The 21,712-nt window shown below is 46.4% G+C and overlaps 1 protein-coding gene across 7 annotated transcripts in view; it reads right to left on the bottom strand.

Moving 5' to 3' along the window:
- The window catches only part of WDR59 (WD repeat domain 59), a 72,819-nt gene extending 54,465 nt beyond the window's left edge, over positions 1-18,354 (bottom strand). Inside the window, exons 1-3 of one of the 7 annotated variants that reach the window (XR_014774442.1) lie at positions 18,126-18,354; positions 5,936-5,985; positions 1,912-2,047 (exon numbers count right to left, since the gene is read on the bottom strand). Coding sequence is in view for 6 of the 7 variants with exons in the window: in XM_084756649.1 (XP_084612775.1) it covers positions 1,912-2,047; positions 5,936-5,985; positions 18,126-18,179 (240 nt within the window). In the remaining variant the exon portion in view is untranslated. The remainder of the gene's footprint in view (positions 1-1,911; positions 2,048-5,935; positions 5,986-18,125) is intronic. The other 6 variants (XM_084756649.1, XM_084756652.1, XM_084756648.1 and 3 more) reach the window with 6 other exon arrangements.
- Positions 18,355-21,712: the final 3,358 nt, after the last annotated feature.

The raw sequence follows: 21,712 nt of genomic DNA, 5'->3' as shown, positions 1-21,712 counted from the left end.
CACACACACACACACACACACACGCACGCACGCACGCACGGAACACATATCCACATATGCATACACAAATAATAATATACCATAGAGGGCCAGGCATAGAAATCTAGAGTTGCTCTAGAGCAGTGATTCTCAACCTGTGGGGAGCGAGCCTTTTAGGGTTCAAATGCCTCCTCCTTCGCAGGGGTCGCCTAAGACCATCTGCACATTACATATTTACATTACAGTTCATAAAAGTAGCAAAATTACAGCTATGAAGTAGCAACTATATTTTATGGTAGGGGAGTCACTACAACATGAGGAACTGTTTTAAAGGGTCCCAGCATTAGGAAGGTTGAGAACCATTGCTCTAGAGGAAAAATGATAACAAAAAAATCCGGAGAAAAGCCAGGCACGGTGGCACACACCTGTAACCCCAGCACTCGGGAAGGCAGGGACAGGCGGATTTCTGAGTTTGAAGCCAGCTTGGTCTACAAAGTGAGTCCAGGACAGCCAAGGCTACACAGAGAAACCCTGCCACGAAGGAAAAAAACAAAAAACCAAAAAAAAAAACAAAAAAAACCGCCAGGCGTGTGGTGCATACCTTTAATCCCAGCACTCAGGAGGCAGAGGCAGGCAGATCGCTGTGAGTTCGAGGCCAGCTTGATCTACAAAGTGAGTTCAGGACACCCAAGGCTACACAGAGAAACCCTGTCTCAAAAAAACAAAAAGGAAAGGAAAAAAAATCTGGAGAGAGATGCCAGAGATGACACAGCCAAAATTTTGGGGGAAGTGGTAAGTTTCTCAGAAAACAAAAAGGAGCTAGGTATAAACCCTAGGGGAATTCACATATAAATAGGCACCCAAAATAGGCTGGTGTTAACCAAGCAAATGAATTCCAATGAGGAAAGAATTCTCTCCTTGGAATCGATGAGATATTTTTGTTTTACTTTATTTTATTTTAAGTATCTGTATGTAGTGGAGGGGATATGCGCATGTGAGTGCACACAGACCAGGAGAGGCCGGAGGTCCCCGGAGCTAGAGTTACAGGCAGCTGTGAGCCACCCAAGGTAAGGTAGCTGCCAGGAACTGAACTCAGGTCCTCTGAAAGGACAGTACTTGCTCTTAAACTGCTGGAGCATCTCTCTAGCTAAGGGATGAGGTGTTCAATCCTCTGAAAGCAAAGAGCAGCTTGCATTCCTCCTCCTCAGAGTACCGTTCCTCATCTGCCATGTGGCCCCTGGCTAGTTATACTGTCGCTCAGGAAGGTAACTCACTACAGACAGAAATCAAGCATCTACTTGCTTCCTGTTACAAATCTGGGTTCAGGCCGGGTATAATGGCACATGCCCGTAATCCCAGCACTCAGAGAGAAAGAGGCAGGCAGACCTCTGTGAGCTTGAGGCCATCCTGGTCTACAAAGGGAATCCAGGACAGCCAGGGCTACACAGAGAAACTTTGTCTTGGAGAAAAAAAAAAATTTGAGGCTCAGTCCCTAGAAATACAAAGCCTGACACAGACCAGGGGCCAGCAAATCATACACATACATATAAAACCTGTAAGACAACTTGCCTCTTCTTTCAGAAACAGACAAACCTCTCTTTTTTAAAATATTTATTTATTTTTATTATATGTGTATGGTGTTTTGCTCCCGAGTATATCTGTACAGCATATGCATGCTTGGTGCCCAGAGGTACTGGGGATTGAACCCAGGTCCTCTCTGGGAGCTCATCCATCTAGTGATTTTAACCACTGAGCCATCTCTCTAGGTCCACAAACCTGCCCTCCCTCCCGCCCCCCACCCTACCCCCCTGTTCTTCCCTCCCTCCCTCTCTCTCTGAGCAAGGACAACTACATTCGCTTCTCTGTACAGGACAAAGACTCGCCAGCCCTCAATGACACATTTAAAAGATGACACTCCTTAAATGAACTCACCGAAGCTGCAAAGTAGTGTGCGAAGCTGTCGTGAGGGTTCCACTGCACAGCTCCAATGTCCCATTTGCTCTGGCGGGAGATCTTCCGGTGACCTTCAAAAGGGGCATCTAGATTGACGATGTACAGGAATCTCCGGCTAGAACAACATCAACATTACAGCACTAGAACAACACAACAGCGCGCACCCTAAGCTACAAAAGCACATCCAGAGTCGCATGCAGTTGGCAAGCTGCGCTCCAGATCACTCTCAGATACACATGACAGTTCTCTACTCTGACAGGCACACAAGTGACAAGTGTAACCCAAGCTGACGGTTAAGCAAAGGGATACAGTGCCTCTGTGAGAGTGACTTTCAGAGTTGGCCTTCACTACCCACATCCACTCAGGACAGTGTCTGCTCCCTCTGTTTTCAGCTCCAACTCCTCTTTCTCCCAGCCTTTCCCAGTGCCCCAGCTGGGATGGATTTCCAGTTCCACAGTAACGCACAGCAGGATCCACACTTCAACTGTGTTTTCTCCACAAGAAAACTACCATATATTAAGGCTCTTGTCTCAGTTCACCTGCAGATCTGGAAACTACACCGTGTCTAGACTATCTTTGAAAGCCCAGTATCACCAAGCACAGGCTTTACACTCAATGATGTGTTAAAGGGCTGGAGAGATAGCTCAGCGGTTAAGAACATTGTCTACTTTTCCAGAGGTTCTGAGTTCAATTCCCAGCAACCACATGGTGGCTCACAATCATCTACAATGAGATCTAGTGCCCTCTTCTGGTGTGCAGGCAGAACACTGTATATGTAATAAAATAAAAACCTTAAATAAAAAATAATAGGGGCTGGAGAGATGGCTCAGTGGGTAAGAGCGCCGCCTGCTCTTCCAAAGGCCCTGAGTTCAATTCCCAGCAACCACATGGTGGCTCATAACCATCTGTAATGTGATATGGCGCCCTCTTCTGGCTTGCAGGAGAACATGCAAGCAGAGCACTGTATACATAATAAATAAATAAATTTTAAAATAATAATAATAATGTGTTAAACGCACTTATTACTGAGCCAAAATCCTACAGAAAATTTTCAAATTCCTCTGCAACTAATGACCCAAGAAAAAGTAACAAAGTAACATTGTAAGTACATCAATAGTAAGTTTAAAGTGCCAATCAATATAAAGAATCTGAAAAATAAATTTTTGGGTTTTTTTGTTTTGTTTTGTTTTTCAAGACAGGTTTCTCTGTGTAGCCTTGACTATCCTGGACTTACTTTGTAGATCAGGCTGGCCTCGAACTCACAGCAATCCACCTGCCTCTGCCTCCTGAGTGCTGGGATTAAAGGCATGCACCGCCACCGCCACCCAGCAAGAACTTTTTTTTTAAGAAAGAAAAAATGCCTGGTCTTTGGGTTAATGTCTCTGCAGTAATAGAGAACTGATTCTTAATTAGGGAACATGCTAAGCCTCTAGGTATCAGTGAGGACCAATAAGCTCAAGAAAAAAATGTTAACAGCCCCTGTTTAGAAAATACATGGAAAATTCTAGAGCATAGCAGAGACTCCAAAGAGGGATGATGGTTAAGAGAGAAGGGGAAGCACGACTCCACAAAGTTCCTGGCACTTCTAAGCAAGCCAACACTGAATGAAGACCTAGACGCCTAGAAGGGAAGGAAGCAGTAGGCAGGACGGGGCCTGCCCAGTGGAAGGGCAAACAGTACAGACTACAGGCTTTGTCCATGAGCTGTGCAACACAGTGAGCTCAGACGCAGTGCAGAGCAACGCAGAACAGCAGAAAGGGGCTCTTCAGACAGACACCAGGACGAAATACATGTATTTATCTTCATCCTCCCATCCCCAAAGCCCTACCACAATATAGTTTTGTAAAAATTGGAAGGGAAATGAAAAGCATATGGACAGACGGCAACTGCTAATGCGTAACAACAGGTAATAAGACAGGAAGTGTCTCAGAAGCAAGCTGATCTGAGGTGTAGGGCCTGGTTGCACCTTCTCAAGGCAGAGAGGAGGGGTGGGGCTAGAAGGTAAAAGCAGAAGGGAACAAAACAAAACAGGAATTGTCTGAACACATGTAAATTCCAACCATTCTTTACACTTTTGCTTTTTTAAGATTGTTTGGGGGGCGGGGCGGGGAGGCAGGCTGGGTATGTGCCACTGTGCCCACAACTGGAAGCTAAGGAACAGTGCCCTCCGTCACTCCCCGCCTAGCCCTTTGAGGCAGGGTCTCTCCTGAAATGATGCTTCACATTTTAAACAGCAATTCAAGTTTTTAAATGTTCTTGAAAATCAAAACAACAGTTGGAAATTAGGAAAATCTAACAGCTCAGTGGTAGCGGTGCACACCTTTAATCTCAGCGCTCGGGAGGCGCAGGCAGGCAGACCTCTGTGAGTTCAAGACCAGCTGGTCTACGGAACCAGTTCCAGGCCAGCCAGGGCTACTCTACTACCCAGTTTCTCCCCACCTCCCCTTGGATCCACTCCCTTTCTGTCTCTCATTAGAAAAGAACAGGCTTTTAAGAGATAACAAGCAAACATGACAAAATAGAATACAGGAAGATGAAGCAAAGCTATCATGTTGAAGTTGGCCATGGCAATCCAATAGAATGAGTCCCCAGAGCAGACGGAAGAGTCAGGGACCCACTCATCCTCACACTCAGGAGCCCCATCAACCCCCAGCTAGCAGCTGTCCTACATATGCAGAGGGCTGCTGCGGACCCGCGGAGCAGGCTCTGTGCTTGCTGTTTCAGTCTGTGTGAGTTCATGTGCTCCTTGCTTAGTGGATTCAGAGGGCCTTGTGTAAGAAAATGAAGTAGTTTGGCTGTGGTGGAGCACGCCTTTAATCCCAGCACTCGGGAGGCAGAGGCAGAGGCAGAGGCAGAGGCAGAGGCAGAGGCAGAGGCAGAGGCAGGCGGATCTCTGTGATTTTGAGGCCAGCCTGGTCTACAAAGTGAGTTCAGGACAGCCAGGGCTACACAGAGAAACCCTGCCTCAAAAAAAAAAAAAAAAAAAAAAAAGAGGGGCAAGGAAAGAAAATGAAATGGAGTCCTTAAAATTCGGGTTGGAAAAAAGTAAGTGTGTACATACCAAAGAACAGATTACAACATTAAGCACATCTATGATTTCCAGTCACACGATCCCATTCTCGAGAACACTAAGGATGACACTTTCCAGAGCAATGAATGCAGGGAAATCTAACATCCAGACTGCTAAGCGTATCCTATAGGTCATTAGTTCTGCTACAGGAGCCAAGGGTGCTCTTCCCCTCTGCTTACTTCGAACAATGTCAAAGGCTGCAGAACAGCTTAGAGGGTAAAGGGTTTGCTGTGTGAGCGTGAAGACCTGAGTTTTAGCCCCAGGTCTCATGTTCAAAAGCAGGGCATGGTGCAGACACTGCAGCCTCAGGCTGGGGAGGAGGAAACAGGTGGCTCTCAGAGCTAGCTGCCCAGCCAGCCTTGTGCACTTTCTCTGTGAGCTCCAGCCCAGCGAGAGCCCCTGCCTCAAAACTGACCAAACAAGGCAGACTGTGCCTGAGGGACGACACCTACAGTGCTTCTCCTGCCATACACACATGTGTAAAGATGCACACAAGCCAGGTGTGGTGGCGCACGCCTTTAATCCCAGCACTCACTCCGGAGGCAGAGGCAGGTGGATCACTGTGAGTTTGAGGCCTAGCCTGGTCTACAAGTTGAGTCCAGGACAGCCAAAGCTACACAGAGAAATGCTGTCTCAAATTAAAAAAAAAAAAAAGCAAACACACACACACACACACACACACACACACACACACTAATAAAAGGAGAGGACAGGCAGTCTTTTGAGTGCCCAGGCAGAGACCAAAGCAATCATGGTGAAAACTTCACAAATGTTAAAGGTTTTGATGAGACAAATTCAAGTTAAACGAAGAGCGGGTGGAGACTGTCTGCATAACTGTGACCAGGAGGCTGAGGCAGGAGGATGGCAAGTCCAAAGTCAGCCATGTAATGGTCCCCAGAAGTTGTGGCGGATGAACTCAGGAAGCTCACTTACCCAGAAAGCACTGCATGCTGCCCCAGACAGTCCACAGACATGGCAGTTGCCTGTGGGGAAAAAAATTTTTTTTCAGTTCTGTCAGCAAAACGTCCAGGGGAGAAGACAGACTGACCTTTGGCTCTCTCAGGAAGTCCCCAGATAGCAATAATCAATTATCGGGTATTAATGTTCTGCAGTGGATGCTTTCAGTGGTTCTCAACCTTCCTGATGCTGCGGCCCTCATGTTGTGGTGATCCACAACCACCAAAATTTTATATTTTTTTTTCTTTTTGGTTTATTTTTGGGTTTTTTTTTTCAAGACAGGTTACATAGGCTTGGGTCTTCTGGACTTGATTTGTAGACTAGGCTGGCCTCAAACTCAGAGATCCATCTGCCTCTGCCTCCCTGAGTACTGGGATTACAGGCATGCGCCACCACACCTGGCTCATAAAATTATTATATTGCTACTTCATAACTATAATTTTGCTGCTGATATGAATCCTAATATTAATATTTTTGGAGATAGAGGTTTGCCAGAGGGGTCGCCACACAGGTTGAGAATCAGTGTTTTAAAGCCTTTTAGTTTCCATCCAAATTTCACATGCACTTTGTCAGAACAACAGCTTCTATTTAACATGAGCATGCGCGTCCAAAAATGTGATGCCTTTTGTCTCAGGAGTTCTACCTCTAGTACCTACCACAAAATACAGCAAATGTCTTCTGAACAGAGATGTTTACTTACAACTATAGTATCATATGTAGGCAGCAGGAGAATTCTAGTAGCTCCCCTCCCTTGGTTGTTTTGGGGTTTTGTTTTGTTATGTTTTTTTTGGTTTTTCAAAACAGGTTTCTCTGTGTAGCCTTGGCCAACCTGAACTCCCTCTGTAGACCAGGTTGGTCTTGAACTCACAAAGATCCACCTGCCTGCCTCTGCCTCCCAAGTGCTGAGATTAAAGGCTTGCACCACCACCGCCCAGCTTCTAGTAGCATTCTTTAACGTGTGAAAATGCATCAAAACTGCAAATATAGGCCAGGCATGGTGGTGCATGCTTTTAATTCCAGCACTTGGGAGGCAGAGGCAGGCGGATCACTGTGTGTTTGAGGCCAGATTGGTCTACAAAGTGAATACAAGACAGCCAAGGCTACACAGAGAGACCCTGTCTCAAAAACAAAAAACAAAACAAAACACACAAAAAAATCCCTGTATGCCATAGTGTATGTGTGGAGGTCAGAGGGTAAGGGGCAGGGCTTAGTTTTCTCCTTCTACCACATGTGTCTCAGCGCTTAAACTCAGGTCATCAAGCTTGGTAGCAAGTGCCTTTATCCACTGAATAATCTCTCCAGCTCAGAAAGGTTGGCTTTTGTTTGGTTTGGTCAGGTTTTGGATTTTGTTTTAAGGAAGAAAAAAAAAAGCTACCACTGTGTTTGTAGGAACGTATAGGAAGATTATGCTGGGTTGCCCCTGTGAAGAACGGGACAGAGAGAAGTAGTCTCAGCAGAGCCTGAGGCAGCCTGCCGTCTGCAGGGACAAGGGGCAATGGCCCAAAGCCCGGTTGCTGATTTGCTGACAGGGCTCCAGAGGCAAATGAATGAAAGGTGCTAAGCAGTTAACAAGAATAGGCGTGGGTCTTATTTATTTTGTGTTTTGGTTTTTTGAGACAACGATTCTGTGTAGCCTTGGCTATTAGGACCTCACTCTGTAGACCAGGCTGGCCTCCAACTCAGAGATCCACTTGCCTCTGCATCCTAAGTGCTGGCATTAAAGACGTACACCACCACTGCCGGGCTGGGGTGTGGGGTTTTTAGCTGACCCCAATGCAAGGGAGGAGGGGAACACTTGCAGTAAGTATCTCAGGTAGGAGTTCCTATCCGCCTGAAGGAAGGGGCTTGCTGCAGATTATGAAGAGACCAGAGACATAGCTGACAACGGTATTTTATGCCCCATCTTAAAACTTACATTGGGGACCAGTGAGGTGGCTCAGCAGGTAGATGTGCTTGCCATGCAAACCTGACAGCCTAACCCACAGTAGAAGAAGAGAACCAACTCCACAAAGCTGTTCCCTGGCCTCCAGATGTGTGCTGTGACACTCATGCACTGCATGCACGCACACACACACACACACACGGGAATAAGTAAAAATTTTATAAGAATGGTATCTTTAAGCAATGCTCAGTGAGGAAAATAAAAGCACTTGCCATTCAATCCTGACAGCCTTGGTTTGATACCTAGAACCTAGGTGAAAAGCCAAATATGGTAGCACACATCTGTAATTCCAGCATTCCCATGGTGGTGGCAAAACCAGGAGAGACACTGCCTCAAAACAAGGTGGGAGAACCAACTCCTAAACAGTTCTCTGACCTTGATGCGCACACACGCACACACACACACACACACACACACACACACACACACACTCAGCAAGTTGGGCATAGTAATATAGGTAATCCTAACACTTAGATGGATATAACAGGAGGACCATAAGTGCAAAGCCAGCATGGGCTATATTTAGTCAAAGACATAAAAACAAACCAACAAAACCAAAGTGACCTAGCAAAGAAACTAAAACAGCATCAAAATCCATGATCATTCCTGCCCTAAAACACCTTGCTTCCCACATACAACTGTACTGAGAGTCTACTTAAGTTTAGACAAAGCTTCCTAGTCCTCTCGCTACTCAATTACTTGCTGCCATCCTCTGCCATGTCTGAGTTACCTCTCAGGCAGGAGCCTACCCCCAGCTGTGCTTCCTGTAATCTCAGAGCTGCTGCCAACGCTAAATCTGGTCATGGCTCTGCAGAGTCAGCAGGACTGAGCGCATCCTTAGCGGAGGGTAGCATTACAGACCATCACGGAGCTTCCTGCTCATTCCTATGGCCCATCTACGACTCTGCCTCTAAACCCTGCCCCAGTGCCCCAGCCTCAGGAATTCTTCCAAATGAATTCCAGCCCTCCAAGCTTAGGCTGTCTCCTCCTCTTTCACCTCAGGACCTTTATACCAATGGCTGTTTCTGCCTGGAAGACCCTTCTGTCCATTCTGTATCTGGCCTACTCTTTGTCTTGTCTTTGTGTGTGTGTGTGTGTGTGTGTGTGTGTGTGTGTAGTGTAGTGTGTAGTGTGTGTAGTGTGTGTAAGGTATAGTGCACATGCATGTTCCTGAGTGTGAAGGTCAGAGGTCAACAAGGTCAGCCTGGTCTACAAAGGGAGTCCAGGACAGCCAAGGCTACACAGAGAAACCCTGTCTCAAATAATAATAATAATAATAACAACAACAACAACAACAACAACAATAACAATAATGTAAAATATTAAAACAGCAACTGTTTTTTGTCAGGTTCTCACTGTGTAGCCTTGGCTGCTTTGAAATTCATTTTGAAGATCAAGCTGGCCTTGAACTCTCAGAGCTTCTCCTGCCTTTGCCCCCCCAAGGCTGAAGTTCTAAGTGTGTACCATTGTTCCCAGCTGCTTGAGGTTTCCTTGTTAAGAGATCTTTAAGCAGTAGTTAACTCACCTGTTGAAAGTGAACCTCTGAATGAGTATTGTGTACGCCTATCACCACCATTGTTTCTAGAACATTCATCCCAACTGGAATCTAGTTTTTGTTGTTGTTGTTTTTCTCTTTCTTTTATTTTTTTATTTTTTGTTTTTTTCGAGACAGGGTTTCTCTGTGTGTAGCCCTGACTGTCCTAGACTCACTTTGTAGATCAGGCTGGCCTGGAACTCACAGAGATCCACCTGCCTCTGCCTCCCAAGTGCTGGGATTAAAGGCGTGCGCCACCACACCCGGCCCAAGGCTCTTGTTTATCCACCCAGCAAGAGGGGTGTTGCTTGGGAAATGTCCCTCTTGGATATGGGAAATCTCAGTTCCCTGCAAACTCAAGTGCCACACAGAGAGTAGGATCCAGGTTCCTGATATGTAAAACACGAGAGCAGATGAGACATCACCTAAAGATCTTCTCAGCTCGGAACTCTACACTGTGAAGCCCATTTCTTACTTCCTTAAGCCAGACTTCCAATGCAATAGCAGCACGTATCAAGCACTTAGAAGATGCTGGTCATGTGCTAAGTGCTCTGCACAGCTGTCCTCGTTTAATCATCACAGCTACTCTACAAAGGAAGTGTGTGAGGACGAGGATGGCTGCAGGCCTGAGGCGAGCCTTCTGAAGGCTTCCTTGCAGTTGCAGTTGGCTACTGTCTGAGCCTTCAGCTAAGAGTGGTGCCCTGTGGCTACACCTGAGCATGCGATTCTCCTTAAGAGAGTCTTGGTACATGCTGTGGTCCCTAACTGACCAGGCTCCAAACCCCACTTCCGACATTGACACTGGAAGAATAAATAATGTCCTGTGTGACTCCATTATGAAAGGACCCCGGGGAGGCTGGAGCTCACTTTGTCCAGTCTCTGCTCCCCGTGACTTTGCACTTTGGTTCTGCTTTGTAGTCTTACATTGTGCTTACCATCCTAGGGTGCTCTGGGGGCCCCTGATACAGGTGCCTAGTATTTGCCTTGCTTTTTGGATAAGAAACTGAGGCTTAGGAAGGTAGTAAGTTAGCCAAGGTCACCAGGCCATGGGCAGCCTCACCTGGATCCTAGCGCAGCACTCACGTTTCTCACTACTTTCACTGTATTGTCATGTCAAACTTTTTACAAAACAAGTAATTCATATCTATCATGATGTGATTTAGTACTGTGATCTAACTTACCTTTTTGTTGTTGTGTTGTGTTGGTTTCAGGCTTTGGTTTTCGTTGTTGGGGTTTTGTTTTGCTTTTTTGAGATATGGTCTCCTTTAATCAAAGCTGGGCTCAAATTTGCTATGTAATGGAAGATGACCTTGAAATCCTGACCCTCCTGCCTCTACCTCCCAGGTGCTGGTGTTACAGACAGTATTCACATCTTAGTGAGTTGCTTCCATTAACAACAGCCCTACAACGGCTAGTTTTCAAAATGAACACCTTTTTTTCAAAAAATTTATTTTCCCGCCCAGCTTATTTTACTTTTAATTATGTGACTTTTGCCGGGCATGATGGTGGTGGTGGGGCGCATGCCTGTAACCCCAGGACTTGGGAGGCAGAGGAAGTTGGATCTCTGTGAGTTCAAAGCCAACCTGGTCTTCAAAGTGAGTCCAGGACAGCCAGGGCTCTGTTACACAGAGAAACCCTGTCTCAAAAAGTCAAAAAAGAAGTGATTTTTGGTGAGGAGAATGTGTACGTGAACACAGGAATCCATAAAAACCAACAGCCTTGGATCCCTGGGAGCTAGAGTTACCAGAGCAGCCCGTCCTGGGTGTCTGGACTAGAGTTTGACTCCCAGCACTCACATAAAAAGAGCCAGGTGTGGGGGGCTGGAGAGATGGCTCAGTGGATAAGAGGGTCCGCTGATCCCAGAGGGCCAGAGTTCAGTTCCCACATGGCTCACAACTTTTTGTACCCCTCTAGGTTCAGGGAATCTGATATCCTCTTCTGGTCTCTGCACTCACAAGCATGTGTGTTCAAGCACATGTGCACACACACAGAGACACACACACAATTGTTATTATTATTTTATGTGCATTTTGCCTGTGTGTATGCCTGTTCACCATATGTGCATACAGTGCTGGAGGAGGCCAGAAGTTGTTGGATTCCCTGAAAGTGTAGCTACAGACAATTGTGAGCTGCCATATGGGTGCTAGAAATCAAACCTGAATCCTTTGGGGTTTTTTTTTCTTTCCTTTTTTTTTTTTTAACAGCCAGGTATCATAGCATATGCTTGTAATTGCAGTGCTAAAGAGGTAAGGACTTGGGGCTGGAGAAATGGCTCAGCAGTTGGCAGCACTGACTGTTCTTCTGGAGGACCCAGGTTCAATTCCCGGCACCCACATGGCAGCTTACAACTGTCTGTAACTCCAAAATCTGACACCCGCAGACATACAATGCACATAAAATAAAAATAAATAAATAATTAAGACTTATTTATAAAAAATTAAAAAAGAAGAAGAAAATAAGGACTTAAAGACAAGTGGATGATTCCTGAAGTCCAAAACCCAAGGTTTAGGCCGGGCAGTGGTGGCGCATGCCTTTAATCCCATCACTTGGGAGGCAGAGGCAGGCAGACCTCCAGGTTTGAGGCCAGCCTGGACTACAAAGAGAGTTTCAGGACAGCCAGAGTTGTTACACAGAGAAACCCTGTCTCAAAAAACAAAAGAACAAAACTAACAAAAACCCAGGGTTTACTTCTGGCCTCTACATGCATGTGTAAAAATACCCACACACATACACATACAAAAAAAGCACTGTGTGTGTGTGTGTGTGTGTGTGTGTGTTTCCAGGGTCATCCCAAATCAACACCTAACTTATATATAAGCTGAACCAACGAGACAACACGTGAAAGGGCTGTGGCGGCCTGGCGTCGTGGTGGTGGTGCAAGCCTTTAATCCCAGCACTCAGGAGGCAGAAGCAGAGGCAGGCAGATCACGTGGAGTTGGAGGACAGCCTGGTCTACAGAGTCCACGACAGAAAAAAAAGGGGTGGGGGCTGTGGCAGAAACCCAGATGACAGCTCATCTTTGAGAGTCCTCCCTGTGCAGGGAGCTGTCACTCCACCTCTCAGGGAAACCTGGCTTGCTTGCCCTTCTGTGGTCCACATTCCTCACTCTGTGTGATTGTGAGACTGAAGGCCACTGGATTGCCAAGGTCCTAGTACCCACGCCAAGCTAAGTCCAAGCTAAGTCCGAGAAACCGAGAACCGAGAAACACTTCACTGAACTCAAAGAAACAACAGGGTTTGTGGGGCAAACCTGAAGACCTGGGTTAGTTCCCCAGATCTCACAGTCAAAGAACAGAACTGACTCCTAAAAGTTGTCATCTGACCACATATGTGCTATGGCAGGCACGCACCTGCACTCGTACAGACAGGTGTGAACTCCCATATGGGTGCTGGAAATCAGACCTGGCTCCTCTAGTCCTTTTATTATTATTATTATTATTTTTAGCACATGCTTGTAATCCCAGTTTTAAGGAGGTAAAGACAGATGAATTATAAATAATAATAACAATAATAACAACAACAACAATTACAGTCAGGCAAGTGGTGCACCCCTTTAATGGCAGCACTTAGGAGGCAGCGGCAGGCAGATCTCTGTGAGTTCGAGGCCAGCCTTGTCTACAAAGAGGGCCCAGGACACCCAGAAATATCACACAGAGAAACCCTGTCTCAAGAAACCAAAAAAATAAATAAATAAATAAACAAGCAAACAAACCTAGGGCCTCAAGCATGTTAGACAAGCACTCTCCCATTAGCTACATCCCCAGCCCTAAAATAATTTAAAAATTTCTAAAATTTACATGTATTTATTTGTATGTTGGGGACAGCAGAGCACATGCCATGGTGCCCATGTAGAAGTCAGAGGACAATTTTCAGGAGTCAGTTCTCCACTACGTCTAACATGTGGGCCCTCAGGGTCCAACTCAGGTCATCACAGCAGCACCTTGGCCTGTGCCTCAGTTACTTTTCAATTGCTGTGACAAACACCATGACCCAGGCAACATATAAACACAAGAGTTTAATCTGGGGCTCACAGTTTCAGAGGGGTCCACGGCCATTATGGCAGGGAGTGCAGCAGCAGGCAAGCAGGTGTGGTGCTACAGCAGCAGCTGAGACTTTCTCTCTTAGTCCATAAGCAGAACGAAGAGAAAGCTAACTGGAAAAGGCACGGCCCGGTGACACACCTCCTCCAACAAGGCCACACCTCCTAGTCCTTCCCAAACCGGTCCACCTACTGTGGGCCACACATTCAAATATGTCAGTCTACAGGAGCCATTCGCATTCAAACCACCTCAGCTGCTAGAATTATCCTTTAGAATATAAAATAAGAATCTGGAGCTGGGAGTGGTGGCGCACGCCTTTAATCCCAGCACTCGGGCAGAGGCAGGAGGATCTCTGTGAGTTCGAGGCCAGCCTGGTCTACAAAGAGAGTCCAGGACAGCCAGGGCTACACAGAGAAACCCTGTCTCTAAAAAACAAAACAAAACACAAGAATATGGAGTATTCTGAGGAGTTTACTGTTCTGGCCATCTTTTTCAGAGAGGCATCAGGAAGTACTGACTTCTTCTTTCTATGCAAGAGAAAATTAATAAAGCTAGTTCCTGCCTCTTGCCAATCAACATCAGACAAATTCACACTACAGATAAACCCTTTCAGCTAAATAGAAAAATCCGAAGGAAAAAACAGAAACTCCCACATGGCAGTTAAATTACCCAATTTACTTTCTTCTCCTGCTATGTCAACTGCTGTTTAGGCTTAATTATTTGCTCCTGTTTCATAGCACTTCAATATAGGTGCCAGCGCTCTCACTGCAGGTCTCTTCAGGGACCGAGACTGCCTGGGCTTCTGTGAGAATTAAAAGGTGTATAGATTAGCATCTTCCAAATTAGCAGGCGGAGGCACGTGGTGCATGTTCTGTTCTGTCCTGATCCCAGTGCAAGCAATTAGCAAGAAGGGTAACTGCAATATGGTGTACCCCCCCCCCTATGTAGGAGTCTGGCACCTCCCTTGGGAAAGCAGACCTCACACTGACAGTGCTGACAGCACCAAGTGTTTCAAGATCCCTTAATCCAAAAAGCTGCTGGTCAAAGGCTCCCTGGGGGACTACTTATCAGAGAGCACCGCAGAGCGGATTGGTGGGTAGCTCTTCCACATATTAGCCTTCATGGCAAAAGACAGGATGGGGTTTGAGAAGACTCACACTACCCACTAACTGGAGTCTAGATTTCCCTCAGTGTAAACCAACTGAATATGAACACTGCGCCGGATACAGTGTGCACCACTAGGAGCACAAGAAATTCTTATTTTTAAGTGTGGGTGGGGGCTGGAGAGATGGCTCAGCAGGTAAGAGCACTGGCTGATCTGCTCATCTAGAGGTCCTGAGTTCAATTCCCAGCACCCACATGGTGGCTCACAATCGTCTGTAATGAGATCTGATGCCCTCTTCTGTCTGATGCTCTCTTCTGTCATGTGGCACACATGCAAATAAGAGTGCTCATATACATAAATAAATAAATCTTAAAAAAAAAAAAAAAAGAGTGGGTGGGCTGGGGAAATGGCTCCCAGAAACCTACATAAATACTGAATGGGCGTGGTAGCCTGCCTGTAATTCTAGCCTTGGAAGGCTAAGATAGGGGAGTCCCCAGAGCAAGCTGGTTACCAAGACTACCCACATTGGCAAGCTCTGGGCTTCCCTGAGAGACACTGCCCCAAAGAATAAGGTGGAAAAGCAATCAGGATGATTCTCGACACCAACCAAGGGCCTCCACCTGCCTGTGCACCACACATGGAATGGCCCCATGGACTCACGGGTTTGAATGCTTGGCCCATAGGGACTGGCACTATTAGGAGGCGTGGCCCTGTTGGAGGAAGTACGTCACTGTAGGGGCGGGCTTTTGGGTCTCAGAAGCTCAAGCCTGCCTGGTGGCCCGCAGCTTTCTTCCTGTAGCCGGAGATCTGCATGTAGAACTCTCAGCTTCTTCTCCAGCACCATGCCAGCCTGCACGATGCCATGATGACAATGGACTAAAACCTCTCAACTGTAAGCCGGACGCAATTGAACGCTGACGTGTGTGTGTGTGTGTGTGTGTGCACACGCAAAAACATGCGTACACACACATACATGCACACCACACATGTAAAACCACCACAAAAAAATGGAAATAAGTAAATAAATCCTTACTAAATAAATAAATAAATAAATAAACAAACAAGTGGTCTACAAAGTGAGTCCAGGACAGGCAGGGATACACAGAGAAACCCTGTCTTGAAAAAACAAGAATAAATAAATAAACAGACAAGTGAATAAAAGGCTGACACACAGAAGTATTCAGGGCTGGAGAGAACGGCTCAGCTGTTAAAGGCTAGGCTCACAACCAAAGACATAAGAAAGCACTCAACAAATACAGAGATGTGGCTCGGTTACTATCATGCTTGCCTAGTACGCACAAAGCCCTGAGTGCTGCTTAAAACTATGATCTCAACACCCAGGAGGGAAAGGCAGGAGAATTTTAAGTTCAAGGTCTCCACAGCCTGAGGTACATGAAATTCTATCTCAAAAAGGGGGGAAGGGTGCGGGGAGGCAGTTCGGATGGGAGGAAGGCTGCAGAGATAAAGTAGTACAGTGAGATTAAAAGCACTGGTTCGGTGCTGGGCTGGTGGCGCATGCCTTTAAGCCCAGCACTCAGGAGGCAGAGGCTGGTGGATCTTGGTGAGTTCGAGGCCAACCTGGTCTACAATGTGAGTCCAGGACAGCCATGGCAACACAAAGAAACCCTGTCTCGAAAAACCAAAAGAAAGAAAGAAACAAAGCACTGGTTGCCCCTCTTCCAGAGGACACAGGTTAGATTCCCAGCACCTACATGGAGGCTCACAACTGTTTTAACTTTAGTTCCAAGATTTCATGCCCTCTTCTGGCCTCTGCCCTTACTAGACATACAAATGATTCACATATAAACGTTCAGGCAAATCAGGCATACATCTAAACTTAAAAAAATTTTTTGTTTGTTTGTTTTTTCATTTTCTGAGACAAGATTTCTCTGTGTAAGAAGCCCTGGCTGTTCTGGACTTACTTTGTAGACCAGGCTGGCCTAGAACTCACAGAGATCTGCCTGCCTCTGCCTCCTGAGTGCTGGGATTACAGGCATGCGCCTAACAAAGTTTAAATTTTCTTAAAATTTAAAACCTAGAATTTGGGCTGGAGAGATAGCTCAGAGAGGTTAAAAGCACCGCCTGCTCTTCCAGAGGTCCTGAGTTCAATTCCCAGCAATCACATGGTAGCTCACAACCATCTATAATGTGATCTGGTGCTCTCTTCTGGCCTTCAGGTATAAAACCTAGAATTTAAAAAAAAAAAAAAAGTGTGTCTTCAAGATGGCCTATAATGTAAAGACTCTTGCTAGACATGGCTGTTGACGTGAGCACAAATCCCACAGTAGAGGAGAATTCACTCCAAGAGCTGCTGTTTTTTGTTTGTTTTTTGGTTTCTCTGTGTAGCCCTGGCTGTCCTGGACTCACTTTGTAGACCAGGCTGGCCTCGAACTCACCAAGATCCACCTGCCTCTGCCTCCTGAGTGCTGGGATTAAGGGCATTCACCACCACATGAGGCCTTTTTCTTTAATTTTTGAATTAGACTGTTTTCATGTATTTTGTGTGTGAGTGTGAGCACACATGCCATGCCATATGTGGAAATAACTTGTGGGAGCTCTCTCTGCCCTTCCACTATGTGGGTACCAAAGATGGAACTCGGGTTTTCAGGCCTGGTGACAAGAGTTGCTACCTGAGACATTTCAAGGGCTTGATGCTAACAGTTTTTTAAGGATATATTTTATTATGCTGACTTCTTTACTGTGTATGTGTGTACCACAGCATGTATATGGAGGTGAAAGGACAATGTGTGGCAGCTGGTTCTTTCTGACATGTGGGTCCTGGGGACTGAACTCATGATGTCAAGCTTGGCAGCAAGTGCTTTTACCAGCCACCTTGCTAGCCCGGAATGTTAACAATCTTCAACGTTTGCCATGTGCCAGCCACTGTGTCACACATCTTAAACATGTGGCCTCATAAAATTCTAATGCCAGTCTTGTAATTATAATGACCTCCCTTCTACAGGTAAGAAAACTAATGTGTAAAAAGTCAGGGATGGGCTACATAGGTGTCCAATCTAAACAAGACATGTATTTTGTCAACGACTGAGTATTTCCCACATTAGCAACCACTTAGTAGGTCAGGGGGCTGAAACAGATACTCTGCAAAGCAGCATTTCGCAAATTTACCCCCCCCCAAATGTTACAAAGTAAGATTGGTCCAAGTAGCTGAGGCTCAGACAAGTTCTGCAACTTTCCCGAAGTCACCAAGAGCAGCCGACCACCTCAAGGAGTGGACACCTCCATCCCCCACCCCCACCCCCACCCCGCCTCACTTCCTTGAACAAGGATAGAATTCTCTTCAGCATTTACTATCGCTGTCTCGGTGTCCCAAGACCCGTAAGCTCGAGTGGAACCCTAAAACCCGTACACGCCTGTCCTAACTGCCCTGACCAATGATCAAAGCTCCCCTAGGCTTTCCTGACGCTGACAGCTCCAGATCCACCCCCCCCCCACACCGAGCAAGGGAATGATGGATGATGGGGGGAGAGGGGGTGTTAAGCCACGGTAAGCGCATGTCCAGACGGCTCCATTGAAGCACAGCTCACCTGAGAGTCCCGAAATTCCACCACCACGTTCTCGCTGCTCCAGCGCGCTGCCATCTCCCTAGTCGACCGTGGGGTGCCGGTCGGCGGCCCCCAACCCCCCACTCCAGGACCTGAGACTCCCCGGGATAGTAAACCCTACACAGCCACCAAATAAATCAGGCCACGCCCATTTCCCCCCGCCTTTCTCTTGGCCGCAACTCATTGGCTAAGCCAATGATAGACCCCGCCTCTTCTGCTTTCTCCCCCAACGGCGGACCTTGCATGCCCGCCAAATAGGGCCGGCCCCTTCATCCGTCATCAGTACGCGTCACCCGGACACCCCGCGGCTGCTGACACGCCCCCTCACCCTCGCCGAGAGTTCTGCCGGGAATTGTAGTCAGCGCAGAGGCAAGAGCAAACGCCCTGTATTCTCCTACACACTGCCTATGAACAAAACCGACATCCAAAGGAAAACACCTCTTCGGATGCCTGTCCCCAAGATTTTGAGAAATCTGTGTGCACAATGTATTTTCTTCCTGTGCAGCCGCGTCTCTTAAGTACTGAAGCTCCTCAGGGTCTCCGCGACACTTTGGGGAGGCTGGGGAGGCAGGGGTGGGAAGCAATTCCAGAATCCTACCAAGCCGTTACTTTCACTTTCTCTCACCAGTGTGTGGTAGACTACTCCCCACGAAATATACCCTGAGAGGTGGTTTACACCGAATGTTAAATGACTTGCCTTTAATCACAGCACTAGAGAGGCAGAGGCAGAAGCAGGCAGATCTCTGTGAATTCGAGGCCAGCCTGATCTACAAAGGGAGTCCAGGACAGCCAAGGCTACACAGAGAAACCCTGTCTTGAAAAACAAAAAATAGCCAGGCGGTGGTGGCACACGCCTTTAAATCCCAGCACTCGGGAGGCAGAGGCAGGCGGATCTCTGTGAGTTTGAGGCCAGCCTGGTCTACAAAGTTAGTCCAGGACAGCCAAGGCTACACAGAGAAACCCTGTCCGGAAAAAACCAAAACAACAACAAAAGTGACACACGCCTTTTATCCCAACACTCAGGAGGCTGAAGTAGGTGGATCTCCGAGAGTTTGAGCACAGCCTGGTCTACAAATTGAGTCCAGGACAAGCCAGCTCTTCAAAGAGAAACACTGTCTCAAAACAAATAAGCACACACACACACACACACACACACACACACACACACACACACACACGATGTGTAATTAATGTTAACAATAGTTGCTTTTTTCTCTTCTTTTTTTTTTGTCCTGAAACTCACTCTTCACTGGCCTCTGCCTCCCAAGTGCTGGGATTAAAAGGGTGGGTCACCACAGCTCAGCCCCATCATGGTGTTTTATTTTCTTTTGTTTTCTTAAACACTCGGGTTTTTAATATAATTTAATTTTTTAATTTTATGTGCATTGATGTTTTGCCTGTGTGTATGTCTGTGTGAGGATGTCAAATCTTGGAGGCACAGTTGTAAGCTGCCATGAGGGTGCTAGGAATAGAACTCAGGTCTCTCAATGAGCAGTCAGTGCTCTTACCCACTAAGCCATCTCTCCAACCCCATGCCTTTGATTTCTAATAGTTTCTATCAATACATTAATGTAGGCAAATGGGCTTTGGAGTCTTAGATAACTTTTGAGGGTGAAATAAAATACAATCAAGAAGTTTAGCGTATCCAGGACAGCCAAGGCTACTCAGAGAAACCCTGTCTCCATGGGGGTAGGGAGAAAGATGTTTAGTGTAGTAGATACTGGTTGAGTTCTCTTTAATCCTACCTTTTGAAATCCTGGGTTAATTGGCTTAGCATCACTTTCTCTGCAGAAGTGGAAATTGCTGGTCTTATTTAGCTGTTGTAAGGGGCCAAGAACTGAGCCTGACATATTGTAAAGGCTCAAATATAAACTATTATTCTTACTATTGCCAGTATTCCTATGTGCAAGCCATTGCATGAATGGAGAGAAGGTTTTGGCTCCTTTCCCCCTGGAGTGCTGGTTGTAAAGGGGAAGACAAACTTGTCTGTAGGTTAGGATGATCATCATCTCACTGTCGTCTGCCTGGAACGGTCCAGGGTTTTAGCACTATAACCAGCAAAAAGTCTTCCCTCCCAGAAAACCCTTCAGTACCAGAAAACTGGAACAGTTGGTTCCTTCACAGTAGAGAAATACTTGGCTGAATGAATTGCATATTATAATAGACTTGCAAGCAAGGTGTCAGGATCGAATAACCTAAATAGAGGGCCTGAAATGGCACCTTGAAGGTGACATTTGGGTGTTTCAGGATATTTTAAGATTTTGATAGGGTACACTATGAAAAGGAAAGGTACTTCATTAGGAATGTGAACAACGCTTTTAATCCCAGCACTCGGAAGGAGTTCGAGGACAGCCTGGTCTACAAAGCAAGTTCAGGACAGCCAGGGCTACACAGAGAAACCCTGTCTCGGTGGCACACGCCTTTAATCCCAGCACTTGAGAGACAGGGGCTAGTGGATCACTGTGTGTTTGAGGCAAGAATGTGAACAAAGAGCCCGGTGGTGGTGGCAGCACACACCTTTCATCCCATAATCCCAGAACTGAGGGGGCGGAGGCAGGTGGCTCTTTGAGTTCAGGGCCAGCCTGATGTACAGAGCAAGTTCTAGGACAGCCAGGGCTATACAGAGAAGTTCTGTCTCAAAAAATAAAAATAGCTGGGCATGGTGGCGCACACCTTTAATGCCAGCACTTGGGAGAGGCAGGTGGATTGCTGTGAGTTCGAGGGCAGCCTAGTCTATAAAGTGAGTCCAAGACAGCCAAGGCTACACAGAGAAACTCTGTCTAGAAATAATAATAATAATAATAATAATAATAATAATAATAATAATAATAATAATAATAATAACAAAACCAAAAGTGTGGGCAAAGATGTTGAAGTGTGAAGAGCAAGTTGTGTTCCCAAGCTATAAGGCCATTCCCTACCTTAACTCTCTTTTAAGGCACTATGCTTTTTTTTTTTTTAATTATGAGACAGGGTTTCTCTGTGTAGCCTTAGCTGTCCTGGACTCGCTTTGTAGACCAGGCTGGCTTCAAACTCCCAGTGATCTGCCTGCTCTGCTCCCAAGTGCTGGGATTTAAAGGCGTGAGCCACCATGCCCGGCCCTTTTTTTTTTTTTTCAGAAACCCTGTCTCAAAAAAAAAGAAAGAAAGAAAGAAAGAAAGAGACAAAAGAAAAAGAAAAGAAAAGAAAGAAAGAAAGAAAGGAAAAGAACAAGAACAAGACCGTGGTCCAGTTTGTTGGATCCCGCTTGTTCCTGCATATACAGCCTGCTCTGTGAATATTTGCCCTGAATGAATGAAAGCAGCAGATGGTCCTGATCGAAGAGAGCTTTGTAAGTCAAAAGGATAACCTTCAGTGCAACCAGAAGGAACTTCTAAACGTGTGTGTGTGTGTGTGTGTGTGTGTGTGTGTGTGTGTGCAGAAACGAGGGTATATGTGGGGCATGGGTATTGTACAAATGAGTGCAGTTGCCTTGGAAGGCTGAAGAGGGCATCAGATACTCTGGAGCTGGAGTTACATATGCTTGGTGATCTGGTGATCAGTTTGGTCAATGAGTGCTGGGAAATTGA

The sequence above is a fragment of the Acomys minous genome (assembly GCF_964271855.1).
Source record: "Acomys minous genome assembly, chromosome: 14".
NCBI lineage: Eukaryota > Metazoa > Chordata > Mammalia > Rodentia > Muridae > Acomys > Acomys minous.
The sequence above is the reverse complement of the archived record's forward strand: the minus strand, read 5'-3'. Positions and strand labels throughout refer to the sequence as shown.